This window comes from Acanthisitta chloris, unplaced genomic scaffold (genome assembly GCF_000695815.1).
Source record: "Acanthisitta chloris isolate BGI_N310 unplaced genomic scaffold, ASM69581v1 scaffold9589, whole genome shotgun sequence".
Taxonomy (NCBI): Eukaryota; Metazoa; Chordata; class Aves; order Passeriformes; family Acanthisittidae; genus Acanthisitta; species Acanthisitta chloris.
This window is the reverse complement of record NW_008693114.1, coordinates 4,076-18,046: the sequence shown is the minus strand read 5'-3', so window position 1 is coordinate 18,046 and position 13,971 is coordinate 4,076. Positions and strand designations below refer to the sequence as shown.

General features: G+C 44.2%; 1 protein-coding gene across 1 annotated transcript in view; it reads right to left on the bottom strand.

The window, feature by feature from the left end:
* LOC103810069 (pseudouridine-metabolizing bifunctional protein C1861.05-like) overlaps positions 1-10,199 on the bottom strand; it is a 22,732-nt gene extending 12,533 nt beyond the window's left edge. The window contains exons 1-10 of the mRNA XM_009082954.1: positions 10,115-10,199; positions 9,507-9,621; positions 8,039-8,213; positions 7,367-7,478; positions 6,243-6,349; positions 5,318-5,444; positions 4,692-4,812; positions 4,317-4,402; positions 2,970-3,094; positions 1,675-1,734 (exon numbers count right to left, since the gene is read on the bottom strand). Coding sequence (XP_009081202.1) covers positions 1,675-1,734; positions 2,970-3,094; positions 4,317-4,402; positions 4,692-4,812; positions 5,318-5,444; positions 6,243-6,349; positions 7,367-7,478; positions 8,039-8,213; positions 9,507-9,621; positions 10,115-10,199 — 1,113 coding nt within the window. The remainder of the gene's footprint in view (positions 1-1,674; positions 1,735-2,969; positions 3,095-4,316; positions 4,403-4,691; positions 4,813-5,317; positions 5,445-6,242; positions 6,350-7,366; positions 7,479-8,038; positions 8,214-9,506; positions 9,622-10,114) is intronic.
* Positions 10,200-13,971: the final 3,772 nt, after the last annotated feature.

Here is a 13,971-nt window from a genome sequence, read left to right as displayed (position 1 = left end):
AGCATGAGGTGTGCGACACCCCAGTGCTCTACAACAAATCCAGCAGGCATAAAGGTGGGATCTGCTGGGTGCTGAACCCTTTGAAAAAATCTTGGCTTTCAAAAGCCAGAACAATGCAATGCCACTGAGAGAGCCTTTTCCTCTAGCATGAGGTGTGCGACACCCCAGTGCTCTACAACAAATCCAGCAGGCATAAAGGTGGGATCTGCTGGGTGCTGAACCCTTTGAAAAAATCTTGGCTTTCAAAAGCCAGAACAATGCAATGCCACTGAGAGAGCCTTTTCCTCTGTGCCTAACCACATGTCAGCAGGTTTTGGCTGTCAGTTCCCAAATCCTTCTGCAGCTAGGCATTTGGGTAGCTGCCATGGAGAACCATTAGCTCTAGGGCTTGCTACTATACAGAAGGGCCTCACTTTTTCATGCAACATTAAAAATCTTATTTTTCCTCTGTCATCTGTTCCCAGCAGGGTCTACAGTGGTCCTTGGTCCCCTCACCATGCTATAGGTGGTCCAGGGATCTGCACTTGTGTCTGACATGCCAAGGAGTGGCTGTCCACCCTTGGACACAGCTTAGCTGCTTGTCCTGATAGCTGAGTATAGGGTATGTCTGCTATCAGTTAGATTACAGCTGAGTATGTTGAACTTTTGGTTTTATAAGCCTTCACAACTGATGCTACAACATATTTCATCCTTGACCATTATCATACTGTTTGGCCTCTATCATTACATAGCTAAATTCCTTAATGAGAGCTTCCCCAACACACCCTTCCCTGTCAGACTAAGAGGTCATCACAGGCTGCCCCATCTGGTGGCAGAAGCTTCCTGCGTTAGCTATCATCATCGAGGAATCTGAGATACTGAACAACTGAGCAAGCTTCACCACCTCAATCTGCAGTACTTAATACAGCTCAATAAAAATTGTGTAGGCCATGCAAATGACTCTCATTTGCATGGGAGAGTCCCAGGTTTGTTCCACTTTAGCTTCTTGGTTGTTTCTGGTTCAAACCAAGTTGATAAAAAGAGGCTCTGGTAACATTTAAAATGTTCTTTTCTTTTTAAGGCCATCTTTGTGCCTCTGTGTGTGTGTGTGCATGTGCGTGTGCCTGTATGTGTGTGACTCAAGTCCTTCATGAGTAGTCTGCATGGAGACTCTTGTTCCTTTCCTAAGACAGTTCCAGACAGCCAGAGCTAGCTCTTACTTGGGGATTTCTTCCCTAAAGTCTTGAATTTGAGGCTGTCATAGCACATTGAGGGTCTTTACCCATTGCTCCCAGCTCTTTGCATATGTGCCCCAAGAGTTCCTTGGGCACCTCTTCTGCTAGAAGAGCTTTCTGGGCTTATGGCATAGGAGAACAGCCCCAAGGCACTTTAACAGAATGTAGAGGCCAGAGTCCTAAGTGGACATTGTATGGATAACTTTGTATGCTCTGTCTCTGAGTGGCAGGGACAGTGACTGTCACCATGGGCACAGAGTAGGTCAGAATGTATTGTTCCATTGCCCAACACACCAAATATGCAGCATTACACCTCCCAAGTCTGTGCATGTGTGTGCATACAGGCATGTGGATATCATACATGGATATCACCTTCCCCCCCAGTCCCCTTTGGCTTGGCACTCCTGCAAAAGTAGATGGAAATGCAGTGCTGCTGAGAAAACTGCTAGAGATACAGTACCAGGATATCAGGGTTCTGTGCCTTGGCTATAAAGTCAACATTGATACCTCCGATCACCACCTTTAAGAGAGAAGAGGTTAAAAGTGGTTAAAAGGACTTGAGGCAAAAGTTTCCAAGTCATCTTTGTTTATCCTAGTCACTCTCTCCACCCTCTTGAAAGCTATCTCATTTACAGTGTGAAGGCCAGTGCTTATTTTGGATGGCTGGACATAGGTTTGTACAATTCCAATTAGAAAGAATCAAGATCTCTTCTATAAACTATGCCTGCTGATAGCCAGCTCCAGTATGGCAGGTGGGATGCTACTGTGCACACATACGGGTGCTGGGGATTTCTCTGTGAGGTGACAGAGTAATGTAAGAAGTTACATGGGTCTGGTCATGCCAGTGGTCTTTGAAGCCATCTCTCCTGGGACAATTTGTGATGTACCAAACTTAAGAAATATCCAAGAACTACTGTGTAAAAAAAGAAAGAAAATGCGGAAAAAGTGGGCGAAAAAATGCAGTCATTTCTTGCAAGGTCATACTCAGTGACATTTACAGATCACTTTTTTTATTGTCCTACAAAGCCAGAATAGGCAGTACAGCTCCATAAACAGGAAGTTTCCAGATTCTTTGGGGACATACAGCTGGTTTTTCTCATTCCATCAAATCCTGAGTTATTGCCTCTGGAGTCACTGCCCTCTTTTATGTTGACAAATCCTATTGCAAATGGGTTTTAGAAAATCTTTCAGCTCTCTAAAGACCACCTTAAATAGATTTCCTGTAAATTATATGGCACACACAAAATCCAAGGGACTGAATAAAGTATTATGGTTATAGTGGATCTAGTTTGGGATGTGTTGTACCTCTTGTGATTTTGTCAGTCATGAGTAGGAGGCCAACAAAAAGAGATATTTAGAAAACATTTATGGCTCAGGAGCTCAAAATCTCTCACTCTCCACTCTCTTCCACGTCTACTCCTACAGCCACAAGTTCCCTGGCACTAAGAGCAATATAGCTGAAGTTGTACATAAGGGCACAGTAAAAGGTGAAAAAGGTGATCTAAGTTTTAATGGCTTTGATAGTCTAAAACTTAATGGGATTAGGTCACTGTCAGTGTTTGTTCCCTGTAAATGTGGATAGGAGGAGGAGGAAAACATGTATGTCTGTGAAGAATGAAAAGTACTGAAGAGAGAATGTCGTGAAGCAGAAAGATTGGTCTTGGGCTGAGTCACCTTTTACTTTTGGGAACAGATATAAATTTATCCTGTGCTGTCAGCAGAGAGGCATCATAGGGAGGCCAGCTGAGCACTCACTGGCTGAGGTGGGCTCATGTTCTCTCGTTGAGGCAGGTTCCCCTTCCTTCTGGCTTTCTGTCGTTTGCTCAGGGCCACTGCAATGCAGCTGCCTACTTTGGCATTGTTATAGATCAGTGCCAGGTCTGGTTGGAATTTATTTGAGGAAAAGAAAAAACACCATTGGGATTGACCTGTTAGAAGCCTGTGTAGGACTTGCCTAGAGGGAGAAAGCAGGAAATACAAATTGAAGCAGTGGGTACAAATTGAAAGAGGGGAAATTTAGATTAGATATTAGGAAGAAGTTTTCCCTATGAAGGTGGTGAGACACTGGCACAGGTTGCCCAGGGAGGCTGTGGCTGCCCCAACCCTGGCAGTATTCCAGGCTAGGTTGGATGAAGCCTTGAGCAACCTGTTCTGACTGGATGATCTCTAATGTCCATTCCAACCCCTAAAATTTTATGATTCTATGAAGTACATGCTGTAAGACTTTAGAGATTTGATCCCCCATAGCATAATCCTTTTGGGACACATACAGTGGGTTACAATACTGCATCAATACCCTGATTTATTCTTTTTTGACCTTCCTCCCCCAGTGTCCACAGAGAGGAAACCTGTCTTCTCCATTTGACAGAAAGGGAATGAAAGCAAAGGTTTCACAGAGACAAATGAAGGTGAAGTGCTTAAACTAGAGCCAAGTGCCTAAAAATCTCACAGGATCTTGGCCAGGTTTTCCAGAAAGAGATGCCTACTAAGATTTTGGCAGGATTTTTAAAGCAATTGCACCGGGAGCAGAGTATCATAGGCTTTGAAAGCCCCACTTTGTGGCTGCATACAACTCTAATATCCAAAAATTCCTTTACCAATCTTCTCTGATTGATCAGGTCTCCTAGAGGGCTGGCAGCAGAGCCTGGATGTGAATCCAACTCTCCCAGATCCTACACCAGCATCCCAGCCAGTATATCTGCTTTTCTCATGCCTGTGCAAGAGGATTCCTGCTTACCCAGGGGTGTTTTTCTCCCAAGTTTCTCTTACTCTGCACCCACATGAAGGGTTGGTTAAGCCAGTGTGATGTACAGCACAGTGCTCTGGGAAGCCCAGGTACCTTCCAGTGTGCAACCCCACCATGGACAACAGTGCCCTGAGATTCCAACACAGAGCAGGCAAGCTTGGGGGATCTCTTTGTGTTCTGGACCACCTTCTGTCTGTGCTGCCCTTCAAGCTCTCATGTGTTTGCAGATACTGAAGTGTCTGACCCTTGCTATACTGTCAAAAAAGTGACAGTGTTTTCCACCAAGCATTATCAAGAAGAGATATGAAATACACTGGAGTACTTTCTTTTTTTCCCCACATACTGTAAAAGGATACTGGAGTCCAGCGATTTCCCAGCAGTTAATTCTGTGATCTTCTGTAACATAAAAGGGGTCACTTCTTTGCCTGTGATCCCCTTGGCCCTGTTAATGTAAAGAAAGATGCCTGCAAATGAGAAGGACTGAGCTGAAACAGCATCAGAGGAGAAGCACTGTTGCCAGCAGATACTTTATCTTCATAACCACATACCATTAAAAGTCCTGTAAACAAGCTTCAGGTTAGATAAAGCTACAGTTGAAAGTATATTGTGGGCTCATCCTGGCCCAAAGTTAAGTTGTGCTACTGTTAAGCTCCTGTAGCAGTGTTCCTGAAGTTGTTTACTTCCCCAAGACCACTGGGTGAGCAAAGGAGGGGGCTTAGCTTGCTTCTCACCTGGCTTCGCTGAGAGCTAGCTGGATGGCCTCTTCGATGACCTGGCCTGAGGCAGCTTGCTCCTTGGGACAGGGCACTGCTATCAGCACCCCACTGCTCAGGCCGAGCCCCAGAGCACTGTCTGGGAGAGAATGGACAGATTGTTAGTGGTTCTCCTTGGGTAAGTCAAATGCTAAAGGAAAGGGACAGAAGAGAGTGGGCACAGGGTGAAAGAACCCATAGAGATGGAGATCTGGTTCGTAACCTACCCAAGATTCTTCTCCAGATACCAACCAATTTGTCTGGGGCAAAGATTTTTTATTTTTCTTTCTTAAACTAATTCCACTTCTGAAGGCCCAGAAGATGTTTCTGTTAACACGTTAATATGTGCATTCCTTCCACTTCCCCAGTGTGAACAAATCATGAATGAGCATGCCAAGGTGGCTGCAGATGCCTTGCAGTTTTACTTGTTGCAAAGACTGGACTTCCCTACTACTTTATTTTCAAAGCACTTTTGAAGCAGGAATTGGGGAGGTGGGATGACATATTTTTCAGGGCTAATTCTTCTCCAGAATTAAAGAAAGTCCCACATCCAAGGTGAATTTTGTGGCCCCCCCTTTTCAAGGCCTTTCCCATCTAAAACACACCAATGAGTTTAGCTGCCTCCTCTTCATCCCGGACATGATATGGTGCCTGGAAGCCACTCTGGCGTGAGAAGAAGGCTGGGAACTCTCTTGATTCTCCAAAGGCAGCCACACAGACACCCTGAGTCTCCTGCAGCAGCAGCAGCAAGACAAGCAGGTAGTCAGTGGAGGGAAAGGGAACCCACCAAAAGAATGGGACTTTTTCCTTCTAACCAGAAAGAAACTGCCTTTCTTTAGTACAGGGTTTGGTTATTTTTATACATCCCATTCTATTCCAGTCTCTCACCAACACATTTCAGAGCAAAGAGCCAGACATGGTAACTGGCTAGACCAAATCTGGCTTACTGAGACAGAGGGTGCATGCATGTGCTTTGCCTGTGCTCAGAGCTGACCAAAAGCCATGCAGCTGTCGTTAGCATAATACTGAGTCCAAGGCAACACCCTGTGATCTGCAGATATGTCATGAGCTGACAGGAATATAAATGAGTTCTGTTTGCAACTGAGAAGTTTGCTGTGACCTGAAGTGCTGGTCCTGGTGGTTTCCAACACACCAAACTTTAAAATGTGTCTCTAGCGAAAATCATCTGGATTCCTACCTTAATTCTGATTTTCATTTAGTGTTTCATGGTTCTAGCTTTCCTCATCCATCAGTTCTGGAGCATTGTCCCAGAAAAGCCAGAGAAAGAGGGCATGACTAGCACTCCCTTTGACCTCTGTTGAAACGGCCTCTTGGACACAGACAGATTTATGTTAGGGAGCAGCCAAGTGCTTGTATAGCCCCAGGACTACAGAACTATAATGATGGCTTCACATCCTCTCAATAACAACTTCTAAAAGTCTTAGACTTAGTACCTATCCCAATGCCACTGGGCGTTCTGTACACAAAGAATATTATCTGCTTTCACACTCCACAGCCCATGCTACCTACCAGATATTCCAGGGTCCTGCCAATATCAAGGATAGATTTGGCTCCTGCAGATACAACAGCAACCGGAGTTCGTCCTAGCTCTGTCAAGTCAGCACTCACATCCAGAGCTGTCAAGGGACAAGCAGTCATCATGTTGGTGATTGTGTTGTACTCGAAGCTGATGTTATCTGCCCTCTTAAAAAGCTGTATGTGCCTGGGATGGCACTGCCTGATTTTGTAACTGCTTAGATACACAAACAAATATTACAGGTTTAGATCATACTTTTAGCTGTTGAGATTGAAAAATATATTGACAAAAAGAAGTCACATGGCAAAGGGCAGAGGTGCAGCCTTGCACTGTATCTCTTGGCTCTTTGATCACAATGATAAAGAGCATGCAAAAATTCGGTAGAAAAGAAAGAAAAAGATGTTATACAACAAGAACATAATTCAAGGAGAATAGGATACCACTGAAGTAGATTTTGAGTTTGGAATTGACATTGCTGGCAAAAGGAAAGAACCATGGGAGCACTGCTGACTTCAGGAAACTCCCTGGTCTGGGACTTACATCACACCTGGAAGGGTTGGCATACAGCAGGGCACTGCACTTGTGCTATGCTAGGAATATATATCTGGCTGAGAAAAGAGAATGGACTTAAAATCAACAAACTACACTGCCAAGACTGGGCCGTTTTCCAGAGAGGAGCACACACCTCTAGCGTGGACCAGAGCTTAAGTCTCTTTTGTGATGAAACCCTCCTCTCCTCAGCTGAGAGAGGGTTGATAACAACACTGTGCTCAGTAGCCAGTATCAGGTTATCCAGCCATTACAAAGAGGGAGAGGTGCAGTCAGCTCCTGTTGCACTAGCAGACAATATCCATATAACTCCATGTAAGCAAAGGATAAAGAGAAACTCCCACCCTCTTAACAACTGGCCAGTTGTTAAGCTCAAGAGGAATATTTTGAAGCTTGTGGAAAGGAGCCACCAGGGAGAAAACGGCCTTAGTTTGGTCAAGAAGAATGGTAGCTTTACTCTTCTTAACAGACAGTTACTGCAGGACAGACTAGGAAAAAAAAGGAAAGAGATGGAATTAAATAGAACAGTAGCAACATAGAGAAGTGTAGAATATATTGATATTCTTACTGTTCTCTCCTTCCCGATGGACACCTCCAATGCCGCCTGACACAAACACGGGAATTCCTGCTTTGTGTGCAGCAATCATTGTTCCAGACACAGTAGTGCCACCAGACAGGCCCTGTCAGAGAACAGCCAGTCACAGTCAGCACCCAGGGTGACATGGAGAAAACTGCATGTGGGCAGCTATGGTTGTGGTGTGGTGTTGTGGTGTTACAGGCAGCAGTGTCACAGCAGCCTCCTGTCATCAGCTGACAAGTGAAATTCTGATACCAATATTCTTTCAGGCAAACAGGCAGAGGAATCATCCATCATCCCTGCTACATAAGCTGTTCTTGCCCTGATAGCAAAGGTCTTTGTTCCAACCAGAAGGCACCTTTAGCTGTTGCTTTAAGCTTGGGGTGGCCTACGTGTCACATCGTTTGCATGCAATGTGGTAATGCCTTATCATGCCAATAAGAATATTCTTGGCCAAGTGCTCATGGCTTGCCAGCCCATCCAGAATGGCTTATCAGGAGCCCATTTCATGGCTGCTATTCCCTTGCTCTGTTGTATTTTGACTATAGTTAGAACCATGTTTGGGCTTACCAGTAAGATACCACTTTATGTGCTATTTTCAAGAGGTTTAAAGGCCACCTGGCTTGAAGCTGGAGACCACAGTAGAAAGTCTGCATACCATACCTGGCTGAGAACGAAAGGATAATCTCTCCGAGACACTTTAACTGCATTTTTACTGCTTGCCAAGAATTCAAGTTCCTCGTCTGTGAGTCCCACATGGATCTGGCCCTTTACAATACCTACAGTGGCTGGCACTGCTCCATTTGATCTTACAATCTCTTCCACCTTTCTGGCCATGCTAAAATAAGACAAACAAGACAACAATCAGAAAATTTGGGAGGCAAAGAATCAGGCAAGAAAACTCACATTTGATGGCCATCATTCCCAGTTTCCAGTTTTACAGTTCTTGTGATGTCAGCTAAGTCCTGCTCCTCCTCTGTATCTTCCTCATGGCAGAAGACTTTCACTTGAACTTGCAGAAGTGAAAAGCTCCCATTTTCAGGACAGCAATGTCCAAGCTCTGTGCTTCATTTTTGAGAAAAATCACTTGTCTTACAGCCAAATATGGTTGTAAAGACTACTGAAAATAGGGATCTTCTCAAAATTGGACCTTTCTATCTTTTGCCTGTTTTTTCTCTGAGATCATAGACCTTCACAGAAACCCCAGGTAATTCAAGCCCTGCTCAAATGACCAGGATATACTTTCCACAATACAGACACTTAGATATAGAGTAACAACAGTACCAAAGAGCTGCTGCCTGATGGTATTCTAGAGCTGCAGACTAGGTCTTGCTATGCTTCACAGGTTTCATACTTGATCATTCATATATTACCTTTTTTTCAGAGCAGCTTCTTCTCCATTTCTCAACTATCTGGACATACACTAGGCAATCTTTCACTATCAAAACTACCTCTTCCACAAAACCAAGGTTTTGGAGCTTCCTTTGAACACAGAATGTCAGGCAAAATAATGGCCAGGTAAAAAGCAAGGTGGAAAGTCAATACCAAAACCTTCCTGTGCTTTCTGGAAGCAAGGATGGAGGGGAGAGTACAATGACTTCTGGCACTGTAACTCAATGAATCAGAAGAACATCAGTAAATAAAGGGTAGAGGTGGAGGATTTTCTATGCAGAATACAGAAAGCAACAAGAGAGACCAGCAGCTCTCACAGTAGCTGCTCTGATTGGGCCACGGAACAGATTTCACGATTGTGTTTTAATCCTTTCTGCATTACAAAAGGTACATGAAAAGAAACTACAGAGTATTTTCAATGTCTGTGCAAACTATGCAGCCAAAAAATAGTGGTAACTCTCTTTTAGAATATGTAGTGACATTATTTGCTGCTACATTTTAAAGGAAGTTGGAAATCTAAGGTGTAGGATGAGGAGATAACCAGCCTCCCCATGTAACTCCTTAAAAGTCCAAACACAGCTGTTTTACACTTGAGCTCATATTCTGAATGCCTAACAATCTGACATTGTCATTTGCTCTTGCAACGGCTTTGACTTGACCAAGAATACTGAAACCAATCCACCCGCTATATCCCTCATCCTTACAACTTTGTTGAAGGAGGAACATCAAAATCTACCACCTCAGATTCAGGGGATAAGCCATGCCATGTGTGACGATGGTGCTTTCCAGGGCAACGACTGGTCTCCCCTCCATCAGGGCTTCCTGCACAGAGGGATGAATCCTGACATAAGCACCTGGGGATAAGCACACAAAGGTGAGTTACTTGTGTGGGTATTTGCAGTAACTACTGAGCCGTTTTAGAAAAGGCAAATTGGCATCATCACAACAAATGTATCCCCCTCTTCAGCTGTTCTTTGGGGTGAATTCACAAATAACTTCAAGAAGACTAAAGCTATGTTTTATCTAAGTGAAATACTTTCAGAATATCTCTACTATCACCATCACTGAATGTTCCTCTGCCACCATTTTTGCAGCTGTGTTGTTATCAGCTCTAGTAACATCACCTGAACATCATTGTGAACAAACTGAGCCCTGCAACCATGCCATGCTTTAAAATTGTGGAAACACTATGGATACCATAGTAACTCAATATATTTTAAGACTATCATGCATCAAGACTATTGTTGCTCTTTGCTGTGCTCCCAGAATACTGCCAGCAAGGTCTCTTGCATTCAGATGAAGAAAATGTTTTTTTTTCCAGGAACTGTTTCAGAATACACTACTCACCATGCAGAAGTCTTCTCACCTGGGTGGTCCCATGTGCTACAGTGGACACATGTCTTCCCAGGCTGCAGGTTATTTTCCTAATCATCTTGTACATATGGATGGTCCTAAGATAACAAAAGTCAGGTGAAAATGAAAAATGTAATTTAGCAATGATGTGACCCTCTGAGGCTAAACGTATCATCTCTTGACCTTGGAAGAAAAACAACCCTTGCCCAAGAGATTGCCTGAAGTCTCCTGGTGTTTCAAGCATGAGCCAGAGTGTCAAAGCAAAATGTTAAGCTACAGAAATGGAGTTGGAAGGGGTCACCTGGCCCACTGTCAACACTGGGCTGAAGACATGGTGGAGTAGAAGAAAGGATGAGTAACAAGCCAGGAAGAATTTTGAAGTAGACAACCTCTTAGATTGCAAAGCGACTTGCTCATAACAAATCTCAGGCTCAGCCTCTGCCACCTCCAGCATGAAAGGTCACAAGGAGAAAACTACCAGGCAGAGTGCTATAGAGATATGAAGCCATGTTTTTGCTGGTGTCTAGGAGGAAACAAGCAGCTCAGAAAGAAGCTAACTACCTGCAAACCAGACTGTAACTGCGACGAGGAAAGAGCAGCTTTCCCCAGAGCTAGGAGTTCTTTATGTAGGCTCACGTTACATCATCCTTCTTAGCGCAAAGCCTTGGAAGCAGAGTGGCAATTCAGCCCCGGCAACAAACTCCAGAACTTCTCTGGTCTCTTAGCAACTCCTATTCACTTTAATTAAATTCATGCCCAAAGAGAGAAAGAGGGGGAGAGAGTTGTAAATGTTAAGAGACTGGTCTGGTCTGGGCAGCAGGGCAGTTTCACTCAATGCCTGGCTGCTTCATATACTTTCCCTGGGCATTTGGCCATATCCTTCCAGACTCTCTATTTATTCCTCACCCTTTCACTAGGAGGAAAGGATCCCCTTCCTCAGGCCTTTGTACTTATTGTTAATTCAGATGGTAAATTAATTAAAATACAGTACTGTGTTCATGTTACACTTAGCAGAAAATGGCTCTGATTTCAGTACAGTGTGTGGTACTACAGCTATAGAGAAAATTTTTATACCTGGAAAGAGCGTATTTGCCCAGATCTAAAGACTTTGGCTATAAAGAACAGCTTGGGCTGTGTTATGCAAGAAAAGAGAGACTGGTTCAACTAGACACAATACACACCTCACAGAAACACCAAGAGTTTCCACTTTCCAAATAGTTTTTAAGGGGGGAAAATATCTTACTTAAGTAATCATACAATGACCAAAATAAGTGACAAAAGCCCTTACTTCATGCTTACAACCTCTGCATGTACAGTGCTAAGCTCAGCAGGCTGAGCAGTTCATGGGTTCATAAAAATGTTCCGGTATTGCTCTGTGTGTGTGTGCCTACACACCCCTCACTCAAAGTCAGTTTGGAATAAATTCATTAAGCCAACAAGGTTATGCCAAGGATCATTTGAGCTGCTCAACCCCCCAAAGTCTGAAACACAACAGCCAAGAGTACCCAAGCTGTGCTGGCTGGTGGATAAAAACCAGCTGGTCACCACCTGAAACCCAATACGGCTGAGCTGATGTTCACTGGAAACTCAGCCACCACCCAGCCTGAGCTGAATGAAAGGTTTTTGAAGCTTGGCAAGTTTTGCAGCAAGACCCATATGACCTTTTGCCTTGTAACAAAACTCTGCAGATTCATGGTGCAAGTCTCAAACAGCCACAGCACAGAGTGGCTCTCCTCCCTCCTCCAAACCATCTCTACTAGCCCGGCCTGCGATCGATGCAGCGTATCCAACCTCATGGAGCCATGGCATGGCGTGTCCCTTACCTCTGGGTGTCCGTCTCGCAGAGGGAGGCTGTGTGGGTGTTGGAGCAGTGCCTGGGCAGCCCCGGGAGAAGGCAAGGAAGGGGGGCGGGCAGCAGCACGGGGGTGTGCAGTCTGGCACTCCAGGCTCAGAGACTCTATTTATTATTAACCACAGGCACAGCTGAGCTCCACAACTGCTCCCTGCCTGAGGTGCAAGGGCCGTTTCATGGCAGGGCAAGGAAAGCTCCTGTGATTGTTGTCGTTCACTTGGAGCCAGATTTTCCCCTTGCTCTTTAAAAGACTTTTATTTTTTTTTTTAGACTCCTTTGCTATTAGATTTTGTTTTAAATCAGTGAATTCCTTGCTCACTAACGCAATGCCTCTGACAACTGAGCTCCTTTGTACTTTTTCCTAAAAAGCAGAGGAATCACATTCATGCCTCCCCCACAACTTTGCCAAATGCAGCTGTTAAAAACTCTTTCTTCTCAGTGTATGAGCTCTAGCCAGCTTTTGGCCTCCCCAGTGAGAAAAGCTGTAGGTCTAAAGACAGTTGTGGTCACATTTCATACAATGCAGACACCTGGCTATGTCAAAAACACAAGCTGGGTTCACAGCAAAAACTACCATAGTCTCCTCCTGTGAGTACAATCCATTCTAGCAGTTCTCGGTCAGCTTTGAATAAGGACTTTGAGATTAATAAACCTTTGTCCTCTCATAAAAAAGCCATGACACTTTGATATCTAACACACTGGTATTACGCATGGTTCAATTTTATATTCTGCAGAAAATATCAAGAGTTGAGAATTAAATGGCCATGAAGGAATTGATTTACGGGATAAAAGACAGACATGATTCTATGTGGCTTTCATGCATGACATAAAACTAGCTGAAGTAATTGCTAATGTATTGCTACAGTGATCAGTGTCAGGAAACTGACTTTGCTGCAATCCATTAATCAGGAGATCGGAAAACACAGGTTGTTGAAGCAATATTTGCATTTTACACTTGTCCCTTTCAAAAGAACTTTCCTGCGACTTTTGTTTAACTCAGCAGTAACAAGCATCTTATTTTCTACATCCTTCCAGTCTCTTCAAGTAAACACATCTGAAGAAACTTCAAACAAAGCTTGCCCAGTTACACAGACAATCTGCCTCTGTCTTCTGCTACCCAGTCTGGAGGGAATTTAATTGCAGGAATGATACAATACAATACATACATGGATACTGAAGATTTTGTGAGCAATATCTTTTTTCTGGGGGATGGGTACCCAGATGTATTGGAAAGAAAATGCACGGGTAAAATAACATTTTTAAAAAATATACACAGATCATAATGACATAGTTTTATCTCCCATTAAATCTGTTTGGAAAGACTGCAGCATTGTAGGGATCTATCTGGGTCATCATAGGATTTAGTACTCAGTTTCCAACTCTCAACATCAAGATTGTCTCAAGATGATTTTATGCAGTGGGCACCCAGTTCAGTCTGTTGTATTAGGTAAGTCAGGGGTAAGAATGTGTTGCTTGATTTGCCATTTTTCTCCTCAAACCCAATGGAAAATCAGTGTCGTGATCTGCAAAAGTAGAGGGGATTTAGGATTGAATACACCCAGAGCGAGATTAAGACACAAATGAGGTCAGATGTTGGTAGCTAAAGTGAGAACGAAGAGCAACGAGGCTGGTGAAGGGATTCGAGCACAAGTGCTATGAGCAGAGGCTGAGGGAGCTGGGGTTGTTTAGCCTGGAGAAGAGGAGTCTCAGGGGAGACCTTATCACCCTCTACAACTCCCTGAAAAAGGAGGTTGAAGTCAGGTGGGGGTTGGTCTCTTCTCCCAGGCAACCAGCAGTAGGACAAGAGGGCACAGGCTCAAGCTCTGCCTGGGGAGGTTGAGTTTGGATGTTAGGAAGAGATTTTTTTACGGAGGGAGGGATTAGGCATTGGAATGGGCTGCCCAGGGAGGTGGTGGATTCACTGTCCCTGGAGGCTTTTAAGGTGAAACTAGATGTGGCACTTAGTGCCATGGTCTAGTAACCACGGTAGGGTTGGACT